Genomic DNA, 23,956 nt, shown 5'->3' with positions numbered 1-23,956 from the left:
AGGGCCAGATGGCTTCCTGAGTGGTTTGCAAGGCTGCCAGAGGGAGAGAGTAGTGCAGGCAGCCCTGCAGGCAGTTTGCGGCTCAGCTGCAGAGTTCCTGCTAAGCTCAGGCATATCGCCTTGTGGAGATATACACCCCTTAGCTGGTGTTTAACATTTCCCTGCTTGGAAGACATAAATATTCTATTTAAAGAGGATGAGTGGGGGGAGAACAGCGGAGGGAGCATTCTTATTTATGCCTGTATTTTCTTGACTATTTCTCTCATCCTAGCAACAGCAGCTAAAACTTTCTTTTGTCTTCTCCACCAGACTGACAGTATGCTGGAAGAGGAACATTTCCACTGGGAGTGGCAAAGGCAGAAGCGAAACGGTATGTGCACTAATGTATGGTATCAGAACAGATTCTAGCAAGCCCAGGATGAAATGACTACTGGGGACAGCATCTCTCTAGGTAGTGAATTGTCATCAAAAAGGGGGAGGTGATAAAGGCATAAACCACAGAGGTGGAAACATTAGCTGGTCAGAGATTGAAATATATGAGCACAGCTTTCTATGAAAGATGAAATACATGGTGTAGAAAGAAAAAGGGACTTTTGGCAGGACGAGATCACAAGATAATCCCATACAGCTTCAGTCTACAGCTGATAACCTATCTGTTTGCTGAGTTGAAGGGGAGAAGGGATGAGGCAGCTTTTCTCTGCGTATATTATGCCACTTATATCAGCTTCCTATTGCTCTGAGTCCAAAGAAATCTGGGTTTTGTCAGACAAGCAGCAGATAAGACACATGTGCAGAATATCTACTGATTAGGAAACGGGAAGCAGAATACCGCATTCAGCTAACATTAAATAGCAGCAAAGAGCCCAAATGCTGACCTGGAAGCTATCAGCTTATGATTTACCCTAACACATAGCTTTGCAGTTGCATCCTATTTCTTTTTCAGTGCTTACTTTTGACTTTCCCGCTGTGGAGTATACCGTTGACATTGAAGTAAGCCTTACGGATTCATCCTTTCTGGTGCCAATCAAAGAGTATTTCAAGAACCTTAATCTTCCGGTTTCAGCAAATGTTTCAGATGTAGAGATGACAATTTCAAGCGTCAATGTTACAACAGGTGGGTTGGTTGTTTTTCTTGCATTCTGGTAAATACGCTTGTTTGTCAGTATTTGATCTCTCCCGGTTTTACCACCCACCTCACTTAAACATCGGCAAAACTGAACTGTCTCTGCTGCCTACTGAAGGGTCCAGGCCTGAAGCTTTAGCACACAACATAGCATCATGCTGTCTTATCTGCATCCCCACTGCTGCTCTTTACATAACGTTGGCATTAGGAGTAGCCTTGAATTCTTTTCTCTTGTTAAGGAAGAGACAGAGTGTGAGAGAGCCTGAGCCAAAGAATTTTGCTCCAGTTTGAATAACAAGTACTCTGAGTTACTTTAAAGTTTCAGGAAGCTGTAACAGCGATTATCAGAGAGTTTACTTCCCTCAGAGTTGCATTTGGAATGTAAATTACTATAAGAGGCTGTACTCTGTCCCCAACAAAGACATGCTTCATGGGATGCAGTCTTTTCCTGATGTAACTCTCTAACTTATTCTTACAGGCCAAGTATGGGACAGGTTTTATTATCTGAGTTGTGGTTGTGCAACATCACATCCAAATAATTAAAAAATAGTAGAGGATATGTAAACACACCAAGTATTTACAACAGTAGAGGGGGATGTTTTGTGCTTTCTTATCACTGGACTGAGAGCAGTGAAAGGAAATGTCCATCAGTTCTCAAAACAACATGCAAACTGGTATTTTAAGGGCCTTCAGGATCACACGCAATGTGCAAAAAACATTTTGTTAATATTTTATTCTACTTTATTGAGAGTTAAATTCATTTGAGTAGCCAATGGCACATTAAGAGCAGAAAAACTTATAGTAAAAAGGAGTTTTTTGATTAGAGAATGTATGTCTTTAAAGAACTTCATGATAATGTTGCCTTCTCTCATGCAGCACTCAGATGTCAAGATACACAATGACAAGATGTCAAGATACAGAATGACACAGCATCTCACTAGCCACCAAGACCTCAAAGACCRTTACATACTTTTGAAGGCTGTTATTACAAGCTTGAAAAGCATATATGATGTTTACTTTTAGCCCAGGCAATATATTAAATATCCAGACTTAAAACTATCATAGGACCCTGGCCAATATGCCAGGGAAATATTTAGGATCAGGCTTCACATTTCCATTCATGTAACACTTAAAGATAACTGATCAGACTTATCCTTGTACAAGTCTAGTTCCCCTTTTTGGTTAGTCATTTATGATTAGTACAGTAAGATTTGCAAGGCATCAGATCATCATGCTTACATCAACTAAGTGAACACACAAGAAAGGCAACATTTATTTAAGATCACCAGCATAAAGATATAGCAGGGTAAATATATCTCATGCAATATGTTATGCCCCATTTACCATTCTCATATATTTCTTTTTCTGTCTGATGCAAGTTTGTCTGCCCACTGGTGAGAACAAGAGCTGTTGCTCCTGCGAAAGTGGATATGCGTGGCCAAGAGCAGTTTGCGGTGACCTGATAACCTGCCCTTCTCTCAGTCTAGCACACAAACAGTCCTGTGGCTACATCAAACAACTGCCTTTCTATGGGCCTTACTGTGAGCCTCAGATGGGAGGTAAGGAGAAACAGCGCTGAATTTCATCACTGTACAACCCACACGCTGGTTAGAAGAAATATGGGATAGTGCTAAGGATGCTATATAGCAGTACCTCTGGGTAGAACTGGCTACACATTGCCAATGAATGTGCAAAGTCTGTAGAGATGCTCCGGAGCACTTATTTCACATTGTGATGTGAGCCCACCTTGAGCCATGTACCCAGAAATATTTAGTGTCCATGCTGGAGCCCCAGCTCACTCCCTTGCCTCCTCGAGACTTTCAGCTTCTGCTAAGCAAAGAAAGTTTTGTATCCTCAGACTTTCAAGAGAGGAACTTAAAAATGTGACCAAAGTGTGTCTTAATTCTGACAAGATGAGAGGGAACAAAAAAAAGAAAAAGCTTGTATCTTTTGTTTTCTTTTATTTCATGACTCTCATGCCAAACTGCCCATGACTTCTTAGGAATTTGACTGATGACTGGACACTTAGGCTTGCCAGTGCTGGAGTGGAGCATTAGCTGTTGTCTCCGCAGTCCAGGACAAACCCCATGAGGGTCTGCCTATGAATTGTGATGGAGCAGCATGCAGAGATACCCAGAGRCATCTTTAGAGGTGGAAGCAGTTCAACACCGTCAGTCTGCCCACGCTAATCAATGCTGCTGAAAGGCAATGCTTCTGTCCCAGGGCAGCCTCATGCCAACATAGCTATACTGCTTCCAGGACTAGAGCTAGTATCTCTGCGAGGCAGCCCACCGCATGGAAGTCCCAGCTCCCTTGAAAGTTTAGGGCCCTGGGCACCATGCTCCATTGCATGGTATGGACATGTCCTTAAATGGATCCAGCTCAGAAAATTCCCATAGTTTTCTAAGCATTTTGCATTCTCTTGTGCCCATTGATAGGTCTTGACTCAGAACTTTACCCTCCTGAAGTCATCAAGGATTTTTCCATTAATTTCAGTGGAACATAGACCGGTCCTGTGGAGGAGATTCATCCCATATAATTTTAGCCATGTAGAAGTTAAGCATCTGGTCAAAGTTAGTCATCCAAACTCCCTCTACAACTGGAACTCTTTAGTGATAATTCAACCGTGGTAGGAAAGCTGTCTATCACCTTCTGAATGTATCACATTCTGGAGGTATCTACAGCTTTGCATCAACTGAAGAAGGAGCACAGACATCTAGCAGGCACCAGACCTGTCAGATAAAGACAGTTAGGAGAATCCTACCTTTCCTGTCATATAGTTGAATCGGGGCAAGTTGTAAGATTCGGGCTTGAATAGAAAGCAGATTAGGTTAGAACAAAAAGCCAAGAAATCACTCTGAAATAATTGTTTTTATTTATACATTCATTTTTATCCTTTTCCTTACAGACTCTTGCGGTATGGGAGAGCCCCTTGTAATAAATATGTCAGTCAGACTCGACACAGTCTTTACAAATGATCTCAATGATTCTTCTTCTGAATTATACAAAAAATACAAGGCTGACCTTGAAAAAGCGGTAAAGACTTTTTTTTTTCCATCCCTGAAGGCACCTAGTCCCCTCAGAAATATGGAATTTATCCTAAGTATCAGTGTCTTACCTGTAAAATAGTGTGTACTGTCACTGTCCCAGTGGGGAGCTGTGAAGCATGCAGCAGTGGTAGCTACGAAGAGGGCCAAAGCTGGTCTCCACTGGAAGGCATTAACAACATTCCCATTCATTTTAATTTGCRAATAGGCAGGGAAGTATTTAGGAATATTTTGTATAAAGAAGCATGAAAAAATTCACCATATTGGTCCCAGTTTAAGTCTCCATGCAAGCAGTATAAATATAGAATGAGACTATAAGCACAAATTTATCCCAGTGAAAGGGAGAAGAGCACCAGGCCCATTATACCAGCATATATATGCTATATGTTTTTAATCATGTCAATGTTGAATGGAGAGCTTCCTATTTTAAGCAGTCTGGAGTAAGATATAGAGGACTCATGCCATGTAATATCTCTTTGTTTGCAGTTTAACGAGAGCTACAGATGTTTACCAGGATTTGTACTGGCAACAGTAACCAGTTTCAGGTAAGGAAGCAACTTCTTTCTTCTGGAACAGGCATCTTTCCATCCTGTCTCCTCAAGGAGACACAGTTAGGAGCAGGTCAGCAAAGACTATATTCACTGTGTTTAGAACTGCACAGTTACATACATACTGAATAACAGTACAATAGGAGCAAAGGAAAACCCAACTATTAGCATGAAAATGGGATTGTGGTAAAAGTCACTGCTGCRCAAAAGTTAATGCACCATATTAACTCTCCAGCTGGATCAAAGCCTTTTATGGGCTTTCTGAAAAGGCTGAATTCCATCCAAAAGGCAAAAGGATGCAAGTAACGCTATAGGAACATCTCCCAGGCCATTGGGAAGATGAATTAGTACATTGGCTCTGAGTGTAACACTGGATCTGGATACAAGAGACATTACTTAAGTCAACACATACTTAAATGCAGCCGCATTTTAGGATTTCTAAGGGAAGTTTACTAGGAATAGGCATCCAGGCCAAGGAGATGGCCCTTATAAGTGTCCTGACTTTGGGAAGAGCTGTAGCATAACCTTCTTGCGCACCAGAGCAAGTCTTGTGTCACAGGAGGAGCCTTCATGGGGCTCATACCTCCCTAGCCATGCAAGACAGGTCACTACAACAAATAAATCCACTAATATGCAAGGTTATTTATTTCTGGTCCTTCTCTCATTCTTGTATCTGTTCAGGCCTGGAAGTGTTTCTGTGAACTATGAAGTAAAAGCAGCATCAGCAACCTTCAAACAGATAGAAAATTCTAACAGATTTGTACCACAATTTCTAGACACAACGTACAGGCTAGTCCCCACCTCCTTTACCACAGAAATAACGAGTAAGTTTAAAGCTCTCTCAGTACTTCCCTTTGACCTTTTCCTCAGTATTGCTAAACTTATCCATGCAGCCGCCTTATACTTGGTACTGGCCCTTCAAAAATTGTGTATTTCTCTGGCTGTTTCATTTCATCTCATCACACTCCATCAAAGCTGAGGAATTAGATGAGATAGCCATCCACCCAGTATCTCCCACTGAAAACCAAATCCTTCCAGCAACTCCATTGAACCCTGATAAAATCTCTCCATGGGAGAGAGACTGAATACCCTTGAGCTCACTTTCAGAACTGTGACAACCCTTAGCATATCAGGCTGCCAGCATTTCCCTCTTCTTTAAACAAATTGATAAATCTCTTTCACTTTACATAAGAGTGAGTTCCTTCTGGTTCCCTTGGCACATTTCCATGCCACTGCTGGAGGATGGTGTGCCACACTTCAGTAGCCTGACCAACTGCCCCAGAAAGTGTTGTACTTTCCATGCACTGAGCACTGGACTGTTTGTCCCAGACTTGGAGGATTACCTCAACCTGGTTGCTTCTCTTCCCAGTTTCTCCACTTATAAGGTAGGGGTGGTGATAATATTTCTGGGATCTATGGCTGACAAAGACAGTAGAAGAATCTGTCATGGGAAAATGACATACCTTGCACCAGAGATGGTGTCATGTAAATGATGATGAGTATGTATAAGTTGTGAAACATCTACGATTCCCACRAGATGAAAGACGCCCTGTAGATGTGAGCTGAATGACAATAATACTGAATGCTGCTCTTTGTCTTCCCAGATCAGACAAACTTCATTGTGAGTCCTGTAGATATTTTTGAAGGCGATACAATAACACTGATTTGTGAGACAAATATAGCTTCCGAGAATGTGACCTGGTATCATTCTGGTCAGATCATCTCAAGCAGCAACCGGCATTCAGTGATGATAAAAGTTACGCATAGTACCTCAAGGACAGTTCTTAAAATTACTGAAGTTACAACGATGGATTCTGGTATGATTTTCTCTCTGTTGTTAAAACAGTAGATGCAAATCTCTAGCGTGAATAGTTTTCTATTAAAAAAAAACAAAGAAGAATGCGGTGACTGCATTTACCTAGAGTAAAAGGGAAAAGTATAGTGTCCCTCATAATTTTTGTATTTGTTCTTTCTTTAATGAACCACCTACTCACTGGCAATGCCAGGCAGATGTGAACTGACTGAAGTGACTATATAGGCTGGGTCTTCCCAGTGTCAGGCTTCACTGCCATATCATGGGAGACAGTGGTAGCTACATAGCTGTGCAGCCTTCCCACCCTTCTGGTGTAGTGACGACTCATCAAGCACTTCTGCCCCTTGCAAACATAAGCTAACTAGTAAGTTTGGAGTTACAGCATTTTTCATGTGTTCATGTTTAGGGCTGTCTGAAAATCAGAAACAGGTAAGCTGGTGGAATTGTGGTGGGAGGAGTTCTACATGTACTGTCAGAGTCTTGACTCAAGTTCCCACTCAGTTCTTCAGTTTGGACCAAGAATTTTACATCCAACTTCAGAAAGCATGGATGCTATGATGCAGGATAGCCTGTGATATTTGGGAGGTCAGAGTTGTGTATTCAAACCTCCTCGGGCTAAGGTCAGCCTGAATCTTGGTGTCCCCACTCCTGTGAGAGTGGTCTACTCACAAGACCAAAAGGGGAAGGAAAACCTGTGTGCCTAAAGTAAGGAGGAAGAGCTCTGAATGCCTGTTTCAGAGGGAAGCCTAGCTTGCATCCAGGGGACAGATGCCTAAGAAAGTGGCCAGCAAATACCCTGTTCTCTTTGACAGCACCTCCTGAGCAGTGTAGGTGTCCGCACGCTGAGTGCCAGCTCTTGTGGAGTCTACCTTAGGCACCTATCTCTCACTCATTCCCTGTAGGAACCTTTTGCACGGTCTTACTATTTTCTTACCATGACATGTTGCTACCACCTGGATTCAGACCCCAAACACCACCTCAGCTAGATTTTAGGCATTGCAGCCCCAGATCTGAGAGCAAATTTTGACTAGCAATAGTAGAGTCACTGCAGTCACTACAATCACACTGTATTGCAGTGTGATAGGAGATGTRAAAACTGGGAAAGGAAGTGGCTCCCAGCTCCTAACTCTAAATTTAGGTGAAACAACAGTGAAACATGTTCTCAGATACTGCCTATGCTTTACAGGTTCCTATATGTGCACTTTCACAAACAGCAGTCTGTACTACAAGCTGATATATAAGGCCATGAAAGCAATAGATGTCTCTCCACTACACATCATTTCACACTTAAATGACATTGATGTTACGTGTGACAGTCCTGAAATGCAGACAAATGGTCCTTTGCTGTTCTGCTGTATTGACAGACAATTACCATCACTAACTGGTGACTGGAAAGTAAATGGACCTGTCAACATTACAGGTAAGATTAACAAAAGATTGTCTTTAGCCTGTCTGGTTTGTTTGTTCTTCAGAGGCCTCCTCTTATTTTGCAGCAGCTCCCCCCAAAAGGCCAAGTCCTAGGATGAATATTGGGTATGTGTTCCAAAGGGGGGACAGAGTGGTTCATTTGTGTTGTCTTGGTCCCAGTAGGATTTTGGGCATTTCCATGCACTGTGCAAACACTGTTGCTCAAAACTGTGCCATCCTGGTTGGAAGCCTCTGCCTGGACCAGCACCATAGTGACTTTTTCCAAAAAGCTTATTTTTGCATTCTCTAGTTTTGAGAGCAAGGGTGGTGGATCAGCCTCTAGGGATATATCCAGAATCACCCTTGATGTGTGAAAAGCCTCTGGGTACCACATACCAAGATCTGGCAACCAAGGGGGCAGGTGGTACAACATACCTGCAACATAGCAAAAAAATGACTCCACAATTTCCCTCTCCATGTGTAGCTGCGATCTATCACATGCCTATTCAGTCAGACTTCCCGAAAGGCTTTTTTTATAATACGATCATAAAGAGTTAATACAGCTCTAAGAACAGTGTGCTAGAGACAATTACAAGATAGCATGAATAGAAACCATCATAAATGTCTATAAAACATAGTCATAAACAGTCTAATGCCCTACTGGACTCTTAAATATTTTATGGCTGTGTATTAACCGTTTATTATTAACTGTCTGTTATAAATGAAACTTTAGCAGAAAGTGAAACAGCAAAATGAGAGAAAACCTTCAAAGTTCATGCACCCAGCCATTTCTACAGAGGACAGTTAAGGGTGTGCAGGAGTGTTTGCAGACAGAAAGGATGAAATACTGGCCTACTGTAATCAGCTGTTTTGCTCGATTCACTGTGGCCAGGTTTTATGAGCTTTGCTCATAAACCAGATGCACACTCAGCTTTAGCATGGGATAGCTTTAGCAGTTTTGTCCCCTTTCAGCTAAACCTGCACTCTTCAGATTTAAAGTTGAATGCCTGTCAAGATCCTCACAATATTTATTTCAAAATAAGATGACCTTAGAATCTGCAGTATTTCCTCTTATTTTACTTATATCTTACTCATCTTAAATATGACAGGTAATAAGGTTAGGGGGATTGTTTTTGGCAGTAGGTGCTCAGCACTGGGCTGAGAGTTGGGCTTCTGGCCTTTGGAGACCACTGTGAGTGCTGCCAGAGTAAAGGGTGTGCATGGATTTTAGCACTGATGAGTTAAAAGTGCTACGCTACCAAAGACGACATATAAACCCACAGGATTTTCCTTAGCTATTGTGATTGCTTGCGATTTTCAGAGCCCAGGTATTTTTGGACATCCATAGCCCCTCAAGGATCATTTATTTCACTCTAGGAGTCTCCAGTTTCACTGGAAACTGCACTGAATACAAGCTCAAAGTCAATGCATTGCTATGCCCACCTGAGAAGTCAGGTACAGTGACAACATACACATGTGAGCTGCATACTGGACACGGTGCAAGCACCAGTCAAAACATCCGAGTGACATATTTCCAAACAGGTAAGAACCAGGTAGCATGTAACACAGACCATAAGCTCTCTGATGCCCAGGTGGCATCTGTGGCACATGCCATTTGTAAGTGACTGACTATAACAAGTGACTGTCAATAACATGTCATTTATCTTGTGTCATCTCAGCACATGTAACCATAACTTCAAGCATAAAAACATTTGTTTCTGTGGGACGTTCATTTAATCTAACGTGCACAAGTGATGTGAGCAATTATGACAGCGTCAGCTGGGAAATCCAGGACAGAAATAACACGAAAATTATCGACTGTGCTATGTGCATCAATAGCAGCAAATTCCCAGCCAAATCCGTGCTCAGTGTGAGGACTGCCACTGAGGACTGGAGCGGTGAGTGAATACAGTTTGTATTGACTACAGAGGCAATGAATTCTCTGTACTAGATCATTTACAGCATCCTTAGTCCGGCAAATTACTGTGATGCCTGACCACAGGAAATAAAAAAGTGTTAAAATCAAAACTGCTGGAGGACAGCAAGGCATGAAGCTGGCCACAACATTGTCCTTGTTCAGTATTGGGACTCATGACCAGACAAAAGCTGAGAAGCCCTTATGTTGACTAAGACGTAGTTTTTGTGTCATTGCTTTCAGGCACCTACATCTGCACGTTCTCCCAGAAGTATTTGAACAGTTCTGCCAATGTGACAGTCACAGTTGTTCTCTTGCCTCTGAAGCAGAACATCCTGCTAGATCCCATCACAGCATTTATACAGAACAACAAGCTGCAAGCCCTTAAGTGCTGCATAGATGCTAAAGCCAGTGAAAATTATAATGTTACATTTGTGGTTCAACAAAATGAACTTCAAGTTGGTAAGAAACAATAAACTTGTTGAATTAACAGTTACAAGTCACAACCCCAGCCTGTAGGATTCTTTTCATGATCTCCACCGTTAGTGAATTAACAAATGTAACTATTTTTCACATGATTTGGGGTTGTATACATTAAGTTCCTTCTCACCCTTACTCATGTCCAGTTTCTTCCTGTTTTACTATCGTCTATTAGCCCATTCTTCTTACTACTAGTTGTCAGAAAGCATCAGATCTTTACCTYGGCCTATGTAGAATCAGTCAAAATGTGATTAACGTAATGTTTTACAGATATTCTTAGAATCCTTCTTTATTCTTACCAGTGACTTTTACTCACCTTGTCATTACTTAGATTCTTTTGAATATTTTATTTTAGTGTCTCAGGGTTTGGGGTTTTCTTCAGTTGAGTCCATGTAACCAATTCATACTTATTGCTATTATGATCACCTACAAGGACTCCCGAGTGTATAAAAACAAGGAAATAGACCATTTTTTTTTAGGGTGCCTGCAGTGCCTGGGAAGCATGGCTAACATTAATCAGAAGAATATTAAAGTCAACTGCTGTAGTGATAAATATAAAAATGAGTAAATTCAATGGTTTGGTGTGCCTTGCCAGGCAGTGAGAATAAGCATCCTCACCACTGTTCAGATTAGAAATTGGTGAATTCTGTTTATTTGCTTTTATCTTCCACTCTGACATTTTATGAATTCAGTATTGAGGAAATGTTACTTACAAAGAAGATCTATTAATTCATGAAAAATGTAGAATAATATACTAAGAATGCAATTCAGAGAACTATACTATATTCGTCAAGGATACCGGTAACATATAATTAACAGCACAAAAGCCTAGTTTTCTATATCTTAAACTTAGTGGCATGTTTTATATGCTAGGAGTTGTCAAGTGGCTCACAAAATAGCTAGATTAGAAAAGAGCACAGAAGAGCCACCTAAACTAACTCAGAAAACATGCAGGAGTGCAAAAACAACAGGCTGAAATATAAGGTGGGTGGAGGCTGGATCTCTGAGTTGCTAAGAAAAAATGCTAAGATCCCTTTGGAAAAGACTGCAACCAGAGACCCTCAGGCACACTGAAAAGCAGTGGGAGTGCAGGGCAGATCCTGAGTTTGAAAGAATCATGTGCGAACAGAAAAAAGAAATTCCCAGCCTAAATCAAATGCCTGTGGTAGAAGCAGAAGCAGGAAGACCATTCACCAGAAGTGTTTCTAAGGCAAATTTTGGTTCCTGCATAGTAAGAGTGTTTGAGCAGGATTTGCTCATACACCAACAATTGAAAAGGATGCTGATCATACAGTAGCTGCCARAAGATTTACCTTTTAATAGATTTTTAAACTTTTTAATAATTTTAATAAATCAGCAACAGACAGATCAGCATACACAGACTCTCCACAAAGAAAGCCTTCCTCCAGGACCCATGGAAAAAAGTTTTACAGAAGCTTTCTGCTCTCTGCTAGCTGATTGACCCCAAATCTATATTAACCTGTCTCAATCTTTCCATGCAGGGAAAAAGAAAGAAGGGAATTTGTTGTGCTATTACACAATGTACAACTACACAGAACCAAAACCAGACAGCAAYGCACCGCCCCTCCAGGCATATTGTAAGTTCGTTAATCGCATTGGAGATGAAGTCAAGAGTAACAATATAACACTGAAGCCGATATCTGGTAAGAAAACACTACTATTTAAAGTTGTTTGTTAAATATCCCCATAACTTTGTTAAGTCAGAGGCTGCAAATTTATTACTCATGACATGTAACAGGAGCAAGTTTGTGTTAGCCAAGAAATTTTTGTCTCTTTTTTAATGGGAAATTTTGAAATACAGAGGAAAGAATGGGTTTTGCTGAAATTAAAAAAAAAAAAAAATTGTTTTCACTCTATTTGACAGTGGCCCAGTATGTTCCTGAGCTTTCATAGCTCAGTCATCTTCTGTCCCTACTTCCGCCTGGTGTGGCCTGCCCCACTGCGCAGTCTCCCACGTTGTAGTGTAGCCATAAACATCTCAGCTTGMACCAACAATTTGGCAAGGGTAAAAACTGTGGTGCCTCAGGAAGAAGTTGTCTAGCTCAGGAGGTCAGTCTGTGGGAGAGCATATCCACCTTAAACACAAGAGCGGCAACTTCCCTGAAGTGTTGCAGAGACCTGGGCAGGCCTAGTTTCCAGTCAGCTCTGGAAGAAATACTGGGTAATTAGAATTCAACGTTCCTAAATCCAGTTTTAATGGTAAGTTTTGTTCTGACCAGAGTTTGGGTATTTCAGCTTCTTATTCTGAATCAGAAAAAAACAAACAAACAAACAAACAAACAAAAAACAATAGTCATCCCTATGGTGCAGAAATTCTGTTTCTTCCACAGTATAAACAGTGGAGCCTACCACGGACTCAAGTGTATTTGGCCAGATTTCACTCTCTTTGGCAATAAATACAGTGTGCCTTAGGATCAGGCTGCAAACACTTTATTTACTTTAGTCAGTAGCTACTTACTGGTATGACTAACTTAATCAAAGCTGATTAGATTATTTGAAAAAGTCACTGTTCATGAAAAAGGTGTTGAGGCCTCACTATCAAGGTCTAAATGAATTTCCTGTTAGTGCTGCAGCAGCACTGAGTCCCCTTAAAAGAGTAAAATAACCCTCGGGCTAGAGATGGCCACGTACATACAAAGAATTACAATTCACATAGTGGCCAATATAATCTCACCTGCACCCCTATTTTCTTATGWAATCTAATGGACAAATTCTAAATGTTTGGGTCTTGCTTTTTGGACTTGGTTCAGTACTCAAAAACAAKGGGTTTGACTCAATTTTCTTTTTAATTTCATGATTCCCAAAAAATCAGACTGGGAATTTAAAAGGAGTTTGTTTTTTGTTTTCATTCTTTTGTGTGTTTTTTTTTTCACCAGGTTTTGCTTCTTGCTTTTGTTTCAGCTGCAAAAAATACTGAGTTTCAAGCATCTTGCTTCTCGTGCCTGACAGAATCAGCAGGTGCTAAGATGTCTGTAAATGAGAAAACATTTTACAGTGTCCCAAGAAAAGTTTCCTAACCCTCAAGAAAGCTCATTCTCAGGCTTCAGAGCAAGATTTGAAGATATAAATATTTGCATTTTATTCTTATTGTGGAGAGTAGCAAAGGCTTGGAAGTTGTTGAAAAAATACAGCTTCCAAGGCATATACACACTCAAAAGTCATGATTATCAAAGATGGCAAACTGAAATGCTAACCCCTGCGAGTTAAGGGTTAAAGACCTCTGAACTTTGGGAGCTCACAGGTCTGATAAGGGGTATCTCTCTATTTCTCAGTTTTCCATCTCTCTCTCTTTTTCTCAATACAGGTGGGAAAGTTCACTGCTCAGGCAGTTTGGGCATTGGAGAAGAAGGGGCCAAAATAACGAAGCCGTGCACTGAGTTAAACAATGCAGATGGTTTTAACCGAGGCAATGTAACTTATGTGTGTTCCAGCACCTCCTGGGTGGTTGCCAGAAATGACTGCCTTTCGGTACCAATAAACAACTTGCTTCTGAATGCTGAGGTAACATTTATGAGTTTTTCTGAGGTTTGGGGCTTCGGGGGAAGGGGTAGCTTTAAAAGAGAGAACAAAAATGGACTTTTTGCTCAAGAATATCTAAAATATATTAAGTATTAAAAATAAAAATATTTAATTATATCTTTTAAAAGACATAAAGAACAATTGGCTCTATCTATATAAGYCAGTAAAAGAGGCCAGCTCCCTTTCTCTGGCCCAGAGGCACGTGGCACTGCATGGCTGACATCCATACACTTAAATGCCCTCTCCCCCAGACAAGATGACCTTATTCATAGTGTCTACTGGGAAAAGTCCCTGGCATCTGGCATACTCTGAACCATGCTCAGGTGTTGCCTGAGTGAAYGCTAGTTGGCACAAGCCCAAATCATGCCACCAAGCACACTAACAATGAAGCAGTATGGACAACTATGGGCCATTGCCCGAGCCTATGCGCAGACCCTGTTTAGCATGTTCCCTCAGCCACTGCACTTCCCAGATAGGTGCCGGGCTTAGGTTTTTGGGGAGGGGTAGCTGTCCTATCATATAGCGTGGTTCACTTCCACAGACCATCCAGARTCACCCTTTTCTCTGTGAAGTTAGRTGACAGAAATTATCTTTCTTTCATTRAATATTCACTGACTATGTTTATTTTAGTAAATTAGACATAACAAGGGCCCAAGCAGAGGTACAGCTACTCAATCATTTATTTTCATAACTTTTTTTCTAGGATACTCCCTGGTATGGTTTAGGCCCAGGCCAACTATTTTCTCCCAAATAATTCCCAGAAACAGCCTAGGAGTTAGCACAGGCAGGAGACCATTTTCAACAGGCAGTCTGGATACCCCATTCTGGAGGGACAAGAGGGTTCAATACTATCAGCATGGCTAGAATGGGCCTGGTTCTGTTTACTTAACTAGTATAGGTATAGCCATTATGAAGGAGGATCAAACTCCAGGCAAATTGCATGCAAGTAACGCAGTGTTATCTTCCATTCCAGTCTTTGGTCAACAACCCTGAGGCAAGAGCAGACCTACCTGAATATCTTGAGGAGCTTCAGAGAAAGTCAGCAGAGGAGCAAAGTGCACTAAATGAGACTGCAAACCTAGGAGCAATTGTTACCATCCTGGATTTGGTCTCCTCTATCCCCGTAGATGCAAAGACTGCCACTGTTACAGTAAGGTTTTATTTTAAGTCTTACCAATACTTACCAAGCCCTTTGGCCTCTGTGCCACAGAGGAAGAAATTCTCCTCAAGAAATTTAACAGTTAGAGTCATGAGCAGGTGGGAATTAAGGGAATGAGATGAAATGACAGAAAGATACAGAAGAGCTTATGAAAAACCAAGATGAAGACCAAGAGCCTATGCATGAAAGAGGACAAAAGGACTTAAGCGCTAGGAAGAGAAACTACTACATGCTTAGCAAATAGAAATGTTCTAGGATCCATAAATGTCTCTGGCACTAAACATCTGAGGAAAGGACAAATAATGATAGACTAGGAGCGGGAGTACAAAGAAGGAAAGGGTTAAAATAAAGATGAGGAGAGTTAATTCCAGGAGCCATGATCAAGTGAGGAAAATCAACCAAATGTAACAACAAATAAATAGCAGAACATATCTCAGAAATGCTTGAAAGCCTTAACTGTGAGGAATAGAAGAACAGCACTGCTTTTCTAAGCAGAAAAGTGCCAGAATATTTGATGTTTTGTAGCTACAGAACCATAAATGAGAGACAGAGGAATCAAGAATAGCACAAAGACTGAGGCCTCAGACAGAAGGCTGGAAAAGAGAAAGTAGTAAATAATATRACAAGAAAAGCCAAGCAGCTGAACTTTTCAAAACCTTGACTTGAAAATACGGCATGTAGAGGGATAATGACTGAAGGTTTCATATGGCTTGGGAAAAAGAGGAAATGCTGGGCTTTTCCAAAAGGCAATTCTAGTACCACACAGAAAATATCACCAGAAATAACAATGATTTGTATGGGATTTCAATAACACCATTACTCTTGTCATTACAGAATTTCCTCTCTACAGTGGACACGATTGTTAATGATTCCAAAATAGAAACTTGGGAAGCACTGGATATGCAGCAGCCACATAAAAGTTCTTTGTTACTGCTTTCAGTAGAAAGATTTTCAGAGCACCTCCAACCAGTTAATAATACCATTCCTCTTGTCAACACAAATACCATTCAGCTAGATGGTATAGTAGTGACAGAAAATAGCAAGGCAGACTATAGTAAGAACTTCACCAGTAAAGAAAACCTCACAGTTAATGTGCTAATAGGTGAAGCTGAAATTCAGACTCTGCCACAAAACTCAACCATTGTCAGTGTGGCCTACTCAACACTTGGACGTATTTTGCCCCAGAATAAGTCCATGCTCGTGAATGGCTTACTGCTAACAACAACTGTGAGCAGAAACAGAAGCCAGAGCATCTCTGTTAATATGACTTTTGCAAAGAAAAATACTTCCCTAAAGGATCCACAGTGTGTCTTTTGGAACTTCGGTCCCAGTAGCGGCGGCGATTGGAATAGTAGTGGTTGCACACCCACAGAGGTAGGAAGTGATGTCATTTGCTCCTGCACTCACTTGACATCATTTTCAATTCTTATGTCACCTGATGAATCCCATCAGGGAAGCGCTGAAGATTATATTACCTACACTGGCCTGGCCATTTCCATCTTCAGTTTGGTGGTCTGCATTATAATTGAATCCTTAGTCTGGAAATATGTGACGAACAACACAACCTCCTATATACGCCATGTCTGTATACTCAACATAGCTATGTCACTCCTGCTTGCTGACATTTGGTTCCTTGTCACTGCCTCTATTCATAACAAAAAGCCTATCTGTACAGTGGTCACCTTCTTCATCCATTTATTCTACCTCAGTGTCTTTTTCTGGATGCTCAGCCTGGGCCTCATTCTTTTCTACCGACTGGTCTTCATCTTACACAACACAAGCAAGACCGCTCAGAAAGTGGTGGCATTCTGTCTGGGATATGGGTGCCCCTTTGTCATTGCAGTCATTACCATCGCTGTCACTCTGCCAAGGGACGTTTACACCAGAAAGAAAGTCTGCTGGCTCAACTGGGAGGACAGCAATGCTCTCTTGGCCTTTGTCATACCTGTCCTGGTCATTGTGGCCATTAATTTGTTCATCACTGCAGTCGTCATAATAAAAATACTGAGGCCAACCATTGGGGACAGGACAAACAAGCAGGAGAAGAACTCTTTGATTCAAATTGGCAAAAGTGTGGCCGTCCTGACACCGCTGTTAGGCCTCACCTGGGGATTTGGCCTTGCCACCATCATCAAAAGCAGCTCCCGGGCATTCCACATCCTCTTTGCTCTGCTCAATTCTTTGCAGGTGAGTTACACATGTGCATGGGTTTTTTTTCTCTATGACCATTTAACATGTAGTAACATTACTGCAGTGCTGTGCTTGGGGAGAATAAACACAGTTTGCAAAAAAGTTCAGGTTTGTCTTACACATCCTTATTTCCAAAGGGCTCTTTGGGAAACCCATTCTAGCAGCATCATTAACAGATGAGCCTTGCAGATAAAGCTAACATCAAGATAACTTCTGACTTTGACAGTTGCTTTGGGGAGAATTTGCATCCCAAAGATTAAAAAAATAACCATGCTGTATGCAGGTGGGCAAGCTTCAGCATGTCTGCTCTCATTTACAGTGCATCTGGAAGTATCATAGGATGTTCTTGTGGGTTGAAGTAATGAGGGAGTGTAAACAGCAGGGAAGTCACCAAAACCAGCAGATCAGTACTAAGAAAAAAGAGGATAACTGACCGAAATCCAGATGACTGATTATTTTCAATCAATCAGTAAGATTTTTCTAATAACATATTTAACTAGCCACCAGTATCCAGATATAAAAGGATTTCTTATGGACGCAATGGTTATGTTTACTCTCTCTCTTAAGGTGGCTTCAAGATTGCACGTTTCAGACCAAACTCACCTGCCTTTTATATTGTGAGCCTTCTAGCTTACCTTGGGGGCACAGGTAGGGCATGTCTTCCATACATGAAAGTCTATCCTACCAAGTATGCTTAATGCTAGGAAACTACCTGTGTCACTTCTGAAGACCAGATATACCTATGGTTTAGGCAGGCTAGGCCTGGAGACCTCTACCATATCAGAGGTCTGTTAAGTGAGATGCAGTAAGAAAAATGCCCTCTACCAAAGAAATCAGAGTTTAAATAGTCAATATGGACAACATTTGAGATAACTATGAGGTACTGCACATAAAAGGTTGATGTCATCAAGGACTGAATGTAATTTTCTGTCCCCTAGGGATTATTCATTTTGGTGTTTGGGACTCTCTGGGACAAGAAGGTAAGAATTCAAACTACTACTTATATTGTGTGAAAGATATTGTTGGAATTCAAACATAATTGCTGTATTTACTGATTGACTTTTTTTGAAAAAATAGATACAAGAAGCCTTGCTGAAGAGGAATTCACTGTCCAGATGGAGTTCACAGCAAACAAAGGTTAAATTCTTTCCCTAAGAATGTATTTCTGAGTTACCGTTGAACAGTCTAACACACTCCTTGTGTCTTTTTAGTCAAATGCACTTTATATTACTAATTATTTATTAGAACTGGTCAGTGAAAGAGTGCTCAGAGAAACTAACAACATAACTACGAAAATGCTCCCTTCCCCCCTTTTTCAAAGTTATTTCACCTGTGGTTCAAAAATGAGAGGAGGTTGGTCGATATTTGATTATAAGCAATATATAAAAAAACTTGCTAAAGTCTGTAAGAAGAAATGTAACTGAAAGTTAGAAAAATCAGAAAATTTCAGTGGCACCATTAATATATGCAACCATACCAGAAATGCAAAGGGAACTTCTTGGTAAGAAGTTCGGCTATGGGCAGGAAAGGATGGAGACTCTAACCCTTGGGACTTCCAAGACAGGTTAGCCCACAGTTCATGCTGAGAACAGAGGATGGGAGGAAGTAAGAATCTCTTGTCAAAACTGTATCCATCTGAAGCAAAGAATCAGACTTCACTGAGCCAAAAACAGCACATAAATGCAGATGGTTTTGTAACCGAGTCACCTGGATACACTCCTAGAAGATGAGAGATTTGGGTTCCATGCCCAGCAAACTCCTGCAATTTAGTACAGAACAGTCTGGGGCTAAAAAATAGAAACAGTGTTGGGAAAAGGGCCTGGATCCTTAAGGGAGCTCCTGTAAGGCTCCTCTCACATGGTTGGCTGTTACTGTCTTCCTGCTTCTGGTAGAGACGTGTTCACCCCTACCTCTGCTGTCACTGCCAACACTTCCCACAGGAAGCGTCACATTCCCAAACACAGAATATATAAATGTTTCAGCCAAGAGGAATAAAAAACACTAGCTCAAGAAGCCTACATGAAGATGGATATTTCTGGGTATTCTACACTGCAATATATTTAACTTCATGTTTCAACATAACAGCTGCAGAGTAAAAAAAATGGAAGCCCTACCRCATTAGCTCCTGAAAGAGGAATCATTAACCTATGTCATTCAAGATATTAGAGCAGAGATCACAACGATCTCCTCCAGCCTCATCACCATAAATCTATGAGCCATCTCTTGCTCATCCCTTTGCAGTAAATTTGTGAGTGCCATGGTCTACTCTAACTTGGCAGCACTTTTCACCAGGGAAATTATTCCACTGCCTTCTTCACTTCACCCTTGGGGAACTCTTCTGGACAGCAAATCTCCTTTTGCCTCTTTTTAGTTTCATCTTATTACATCTCGGTTCACTGCCTTTGTGGCCGCCATAATGTTCTCTTCCCTTGAAACGCTGGCTTCAACTTACACCTTTGCATTGATGACCCCTCACCAAAGAAGGCACTCCAGGGTGGATCAGGGATGAAGGCACCAGAATTTAACCACTGGGGCGTGCTTTGGAAAGAGCAAATGGTGGGAAATGTTTGCATCGCTATTATACGATGAGAGTTTAGGCTGGTATCTGAACTGGCTTTATTCAGAAGAGCCTCTAGATGGATTGCTCAAGAACTGGAAAGCAGACTTGGAAGAATGACGTGGTTAAGAGAACTGAGTATGTAGTCCCTAAGGAATGAAGGAAAGCATGGCTGGACTCTCAGTTGAGGCGGGCAGCATTGGCTCCAGTCATCCCAGCTCCCACAGAAGCACAGAATCGCTGAGGTTGGCACCTCCGGAGATCATCTAGGCCAACCCCATGCTCAGGGCAGAGTCAACTAGAGCACGTTGCTCAGAGCCACGTCCACTCAGACTTYGAATATCTCCAAGGATGGAGACTCCACAACCTCTCTGGGCAACCTCTTCCAGTGTTCAAACAGCCGCACAGGAAAAAAGTTTTCTCTTACGTTGAAGCAGAATTGCCTGTATTTCAGTTTGTGCCCATTGCCTCTTGTCCTTTCACCGGGCACCACTGGCAAGAGTCTGGCTCCATCTTCTTTAAGCCCCCCATCAGGTATTTACACACATTGATAAGATCACCGAGCCTTCTCTTCTCCAGTCTGAACAAGCCCGGCTCTCTCAGCTTCTCCTTGCATGACAGACGCTCCAAGCCACCCAAACATCCTCGTGACCCTTCGCCGGACTCAATCCAGTATGTCCATGTCTCTCTGGCACTGGGCAGCCCAGAACGGGGCACGCTGCTCCAGATGCAGCCAGAACCAGGAAGTCTTCTCAGCACTAACTCTGGTATCAAATGAGAACACGTGTCCCAAAGACCCTAGAAAAGACACGGGGCTGGGCATGGTTCAAGAGAGGCTTGTGTCTGTCTGGAAGAGAGAGAGAGTGAAAATCTGAGAGCTGGACAGAAGGATAAGGTGGAATAAGCCATATCCTGCTGAGTGCAGAGAAGTGACCTGAGCTGAAGGAAGTCATGCAATGAGCCGCAGGGTGGTGAGAGTGTCTAGCTTGAATCTAGACGCAGTCCAGCCACCAGGCCTGAGTAGTACTCCAGATGTGGTCTGACCAATGCTGAATGAAGAGGAATAATCACCTCCCTCAACCTGCTGGCAACACCTGTCCCAGTGGAGCGCAGGAGGCTGTTAGCTTTCTTTGCCTCAAGGGCTGGCTCATGGTCAATTTGGTCTCCACCAAGGGCCCCAGGACCCTTTTTTGCCAAGCTGTTTTCCAGCCAGTCAGTCCCCAGGCTTTACTGGTGCATGGGGTTACTTCTCCCCAGGGGCAGGACTTGGCATTTCCCTTTGTTGAACTTCAGGAAGTTCCTGTCGGCCCACTTCTCCAGTCCGTCGAGGTCCCTCTGAATAGCAGTACAACCACCTGGCGTATCAACCACTTCTCCTAGTTTCGTATTATTTGCACACGTGATGAGGGTGTACCTTGTCCCATTGTCTAAATCATTAATGAAGATGTGAAACAGTATTGGACCCCATACTGACCCCACTGTATGTCCCCTCAAGTGACGTGCTGAAGGCCCAGAAGGAGGCAGCCTCTGATCAGCAAGGCAGAGCAGCAGTGTGATTTTTAGGTGCTTCAGCCCTTTTCCACATCAAGGCTCTGTGTCAGAATAAGACAGGGATGATGAGGATTCTGCCTCACTCCACTTGGTCTGGGATCCCCAGAATCATCCACCTGTTCTTTTTTTTTTTTAACTGGCACTCAAAGTATTCTGGCCATTCTGCAGGAGTATAAGTGCTGGAAATTTGGGGCTGGGAACATTCCCTAATGCATTTTAAAGTGCTGTTCCTTCTCTATGGTTTGAAAATGGCAGCTGCTGGATGTGGTGCTATTTGGACTGTGGGAATACTTCCTTTTCCCCAGGCAGCTGGATTAAGTCATTCCCAACCAAGAATAAACAGTACAACTAACAAATAAGCATGTCAGTTTCTTCATTCCCTCCTGTATTGATACATCCTGCAGAATAAAGTAGAGAGAACAACTTGTTAAGTCATAGGCCCCAATTCTGAATTCATTTTCGGCAAAATCTTCTGGGCCAGACGCTTTCAACTCTGTTTGATGCTGCTGAAACTGCCCCAGACAGTGCGCCTGTTTTCCCTGGCTGTTCTGCTGATAAGGAACAAACAAAGCATGATCAAAATCTTTGATCAAACTTTTTAATGATTTATTTCAGATGTGATTTATTTACATTCTTCCTCTATCACCTTATGAACTAGGTGACAGTGCACAGAAGTAATTTTCCACATCGCATTATAACCTAAAGAACAGCAAAGAACTGAACAGAGATTTGTTTTCCATACTTTTTTTTTTTTTWACATATCTCTTGCAGGAATCCCATTAAATTCTCAAACCTGATGGAATCATTTCAGAACCAAAAAAGAAACTTCTTTTGTTTTCCGTAGCAAAAGCTCACTTTTTTCCTTCCCACCTGGACTGTACAAAGCTGTGTTCCATTGCCCTCTAGTGGATCAAGTTAAATTTGCCTCTGATTATCTCAGCCCATTGGCCTTCCCCAAAAGCATAAAAATCACAGTTTTTCTGGCTACCTTAATGGATATTCTCCCTCAGATGAGGGACTAGAAYTCTGTGCTGTCTGGCATGACAGACTCTGAAGCCTAAGCCATGTTCCCTGGCCAACAGTTAGATACAGCCTGTTTCTTTTTGTGTCCTGTACTTTATCTCCTTCATTGCCAACATGAACATGCAAATGTATGATGCCCCTTTTTGGACTGCCTGCTTGTACCACTGATCAGCATTTTACTGTAACTATTTTTTCCCCCTAAATGTGACTACAAAGAAAGTTCTAGGCTTTTGACAAAAAGCAATTTCTCTCTTACAGTCAACCTCCCTGATCCTGGTCACTCCAATGTTCTCTATGAGCTATCCATTTTCAAGAACTTTTAACAACTTATGTGGCAAAACAGGTATGTGATGATAGACTTCTCCTACTGAAGTTCAAAAGGGATTTTTCCTGAGTTCTAATTCCCAGAGTCTGTCTATCCCCATATCTATCAATCTATTCCTCTATCCATCCATCCATAGATGGCAGTTTCATCTTCTAGTATGAAGGAATTGTAATAACTCAAGTCATTGGAATCTGTAGCATAACTGTRTAACACTAAAAGGAGAACTGGATGGTAGCATGTCTCATCAATTCTAAAATCCACTAAGCTTTGAGCTTTGTTTTTAACTCAGTGATCTCATGACACAGTGCTCCTCAGTTTTGTGTTCCTGTACTCCCTACCACCTTGCAGCTTATAGCTGTAGCTATTCAAAGGTTCTCTGGCAGTTATTTTATGGAGGTTACCATTTCAGGTATGACTTTATTTTACAAGAAGCAGTGATGAAAATATGAATAACTTAATTCCTAAACATGTGATCTTTATGTTCAACTGCTGCTCAGAGTAGATGGTGAGTTTGGTCAAAGTGTGGGATATAAAGGAGGTTGATATAAAGATAAGCAACTGCTTTTTAATAATCTGGTTATGAGTTAGATAGTGGAACAAGAACTTAGTCTCTGACTCTGATACTGAAAGTATATGTGAGCATACTAGCCAGGTACAAAAAGCCTCCCACCACAGCAATAAAACTTGCCTACAACTGCCTCCCACGCTGCTGTGCCTGAAACTCCCATATTATCACCACTTGGCATGCTCTGTGCGTCAGGGTTTCAGTTTAGAGCCTCGTGGTCACAGGAGGGAGGGAGCTGGGACTCACCTGAAGAACATATTTTCTAGATGGTTCCCCATGCTCAAGGAGAACCACTCAGCCGCTCCATTCGTGTGAGTAAATTACAACCCTATGACATGATCCTCAGTTCAAACTGACAGATCTAGGCTGTGCTACCAAACACATTGACTTTTTTATTCTCTGGCATTGCCATAACCCAGAAATGGAAGCTAGTGTCAGGGCTGCAGGGCAAGTCAAGGCCTCTGGGGTCATCAGGATGAGTATCTCTAACTGTCCTTATTTGTCATTGCCAACATGTCTCACACTGTTTGTCCTCATGTCTAATCACTTTGCTTTGCTTTGCAGGAAAATACAGAATATCTTCTTCAGAGCCATCCACCTCTTCCTCTGAAAACACTTCCAAGTCATATTCTTTGCTGAACTGAGGCACTGCAAATGCTAAACAATGTACCTGTAAAAGGACCCATGCCCTTTCTGAGTCGCAGACAAAAGCA

The 23,956-nt window shown here is 41.9% G+C and overlaps 1 protein-coding gene across 1 annotated transcript; it reads left to right on the top strand.

Moving 5' to 3' along the window:
* The first annotated feature begins 293 nt into the window (after positions 1-293).
* ADGRF5 (adhesion G protein-coupled receptor F5) lies at positions 294-23,887 on the top strand. The gene is made up of 19 exons (XM_026059414.1): positions 294-370; positions 944-1,114; positions 2,503-2,682; positions 4,032-4,159; positions 4,657-4,715; positions 5,400-5,542; positions 6,323-6,535; positions 7,718-7,951; positions 9,316-9,480; positions 9,618-9,836; positions 10,097-10,315; positions 11,836-11,997; positions 13,659-13,855; positions 14,847-15,023; positions 15,867-17,219; positions 18,161-18,202; positions 18,300-18,359; positions 22,612-22,696; positions 23,808-23,887. The coding sequence occupies exons 1-19, from the start codon at positions 319-321 to the stop codon at positions 23,885-23,887; spliced, it is 3,939 nt and encodes a 1,312-aa protein (XP_025915199.1). The 5' UTR covers positions 294-318.
* The last annotated feature ends 69 nt before the right edge of the window (positions 23,888-23,956 follow it).

This window comes from Apteryx rowi, unplaced genomic scaffold (genome assembly GCF_003343035.1).
Source record: "Apteryx rowi isolate R43461 unplaced genomic scaffold, aptRow1 scaffold_157, whole genome shotgun sequence".
NCBI classification, from domain to species: Eukaryota; Metazoa; Chordata; class Aves; order Apterygiformes; family Apterygidae; genus Apteryx; species Apteryx rowi.
This window is presented reverse-complemented; position numbering and strand designations above follow the sequence as displayed.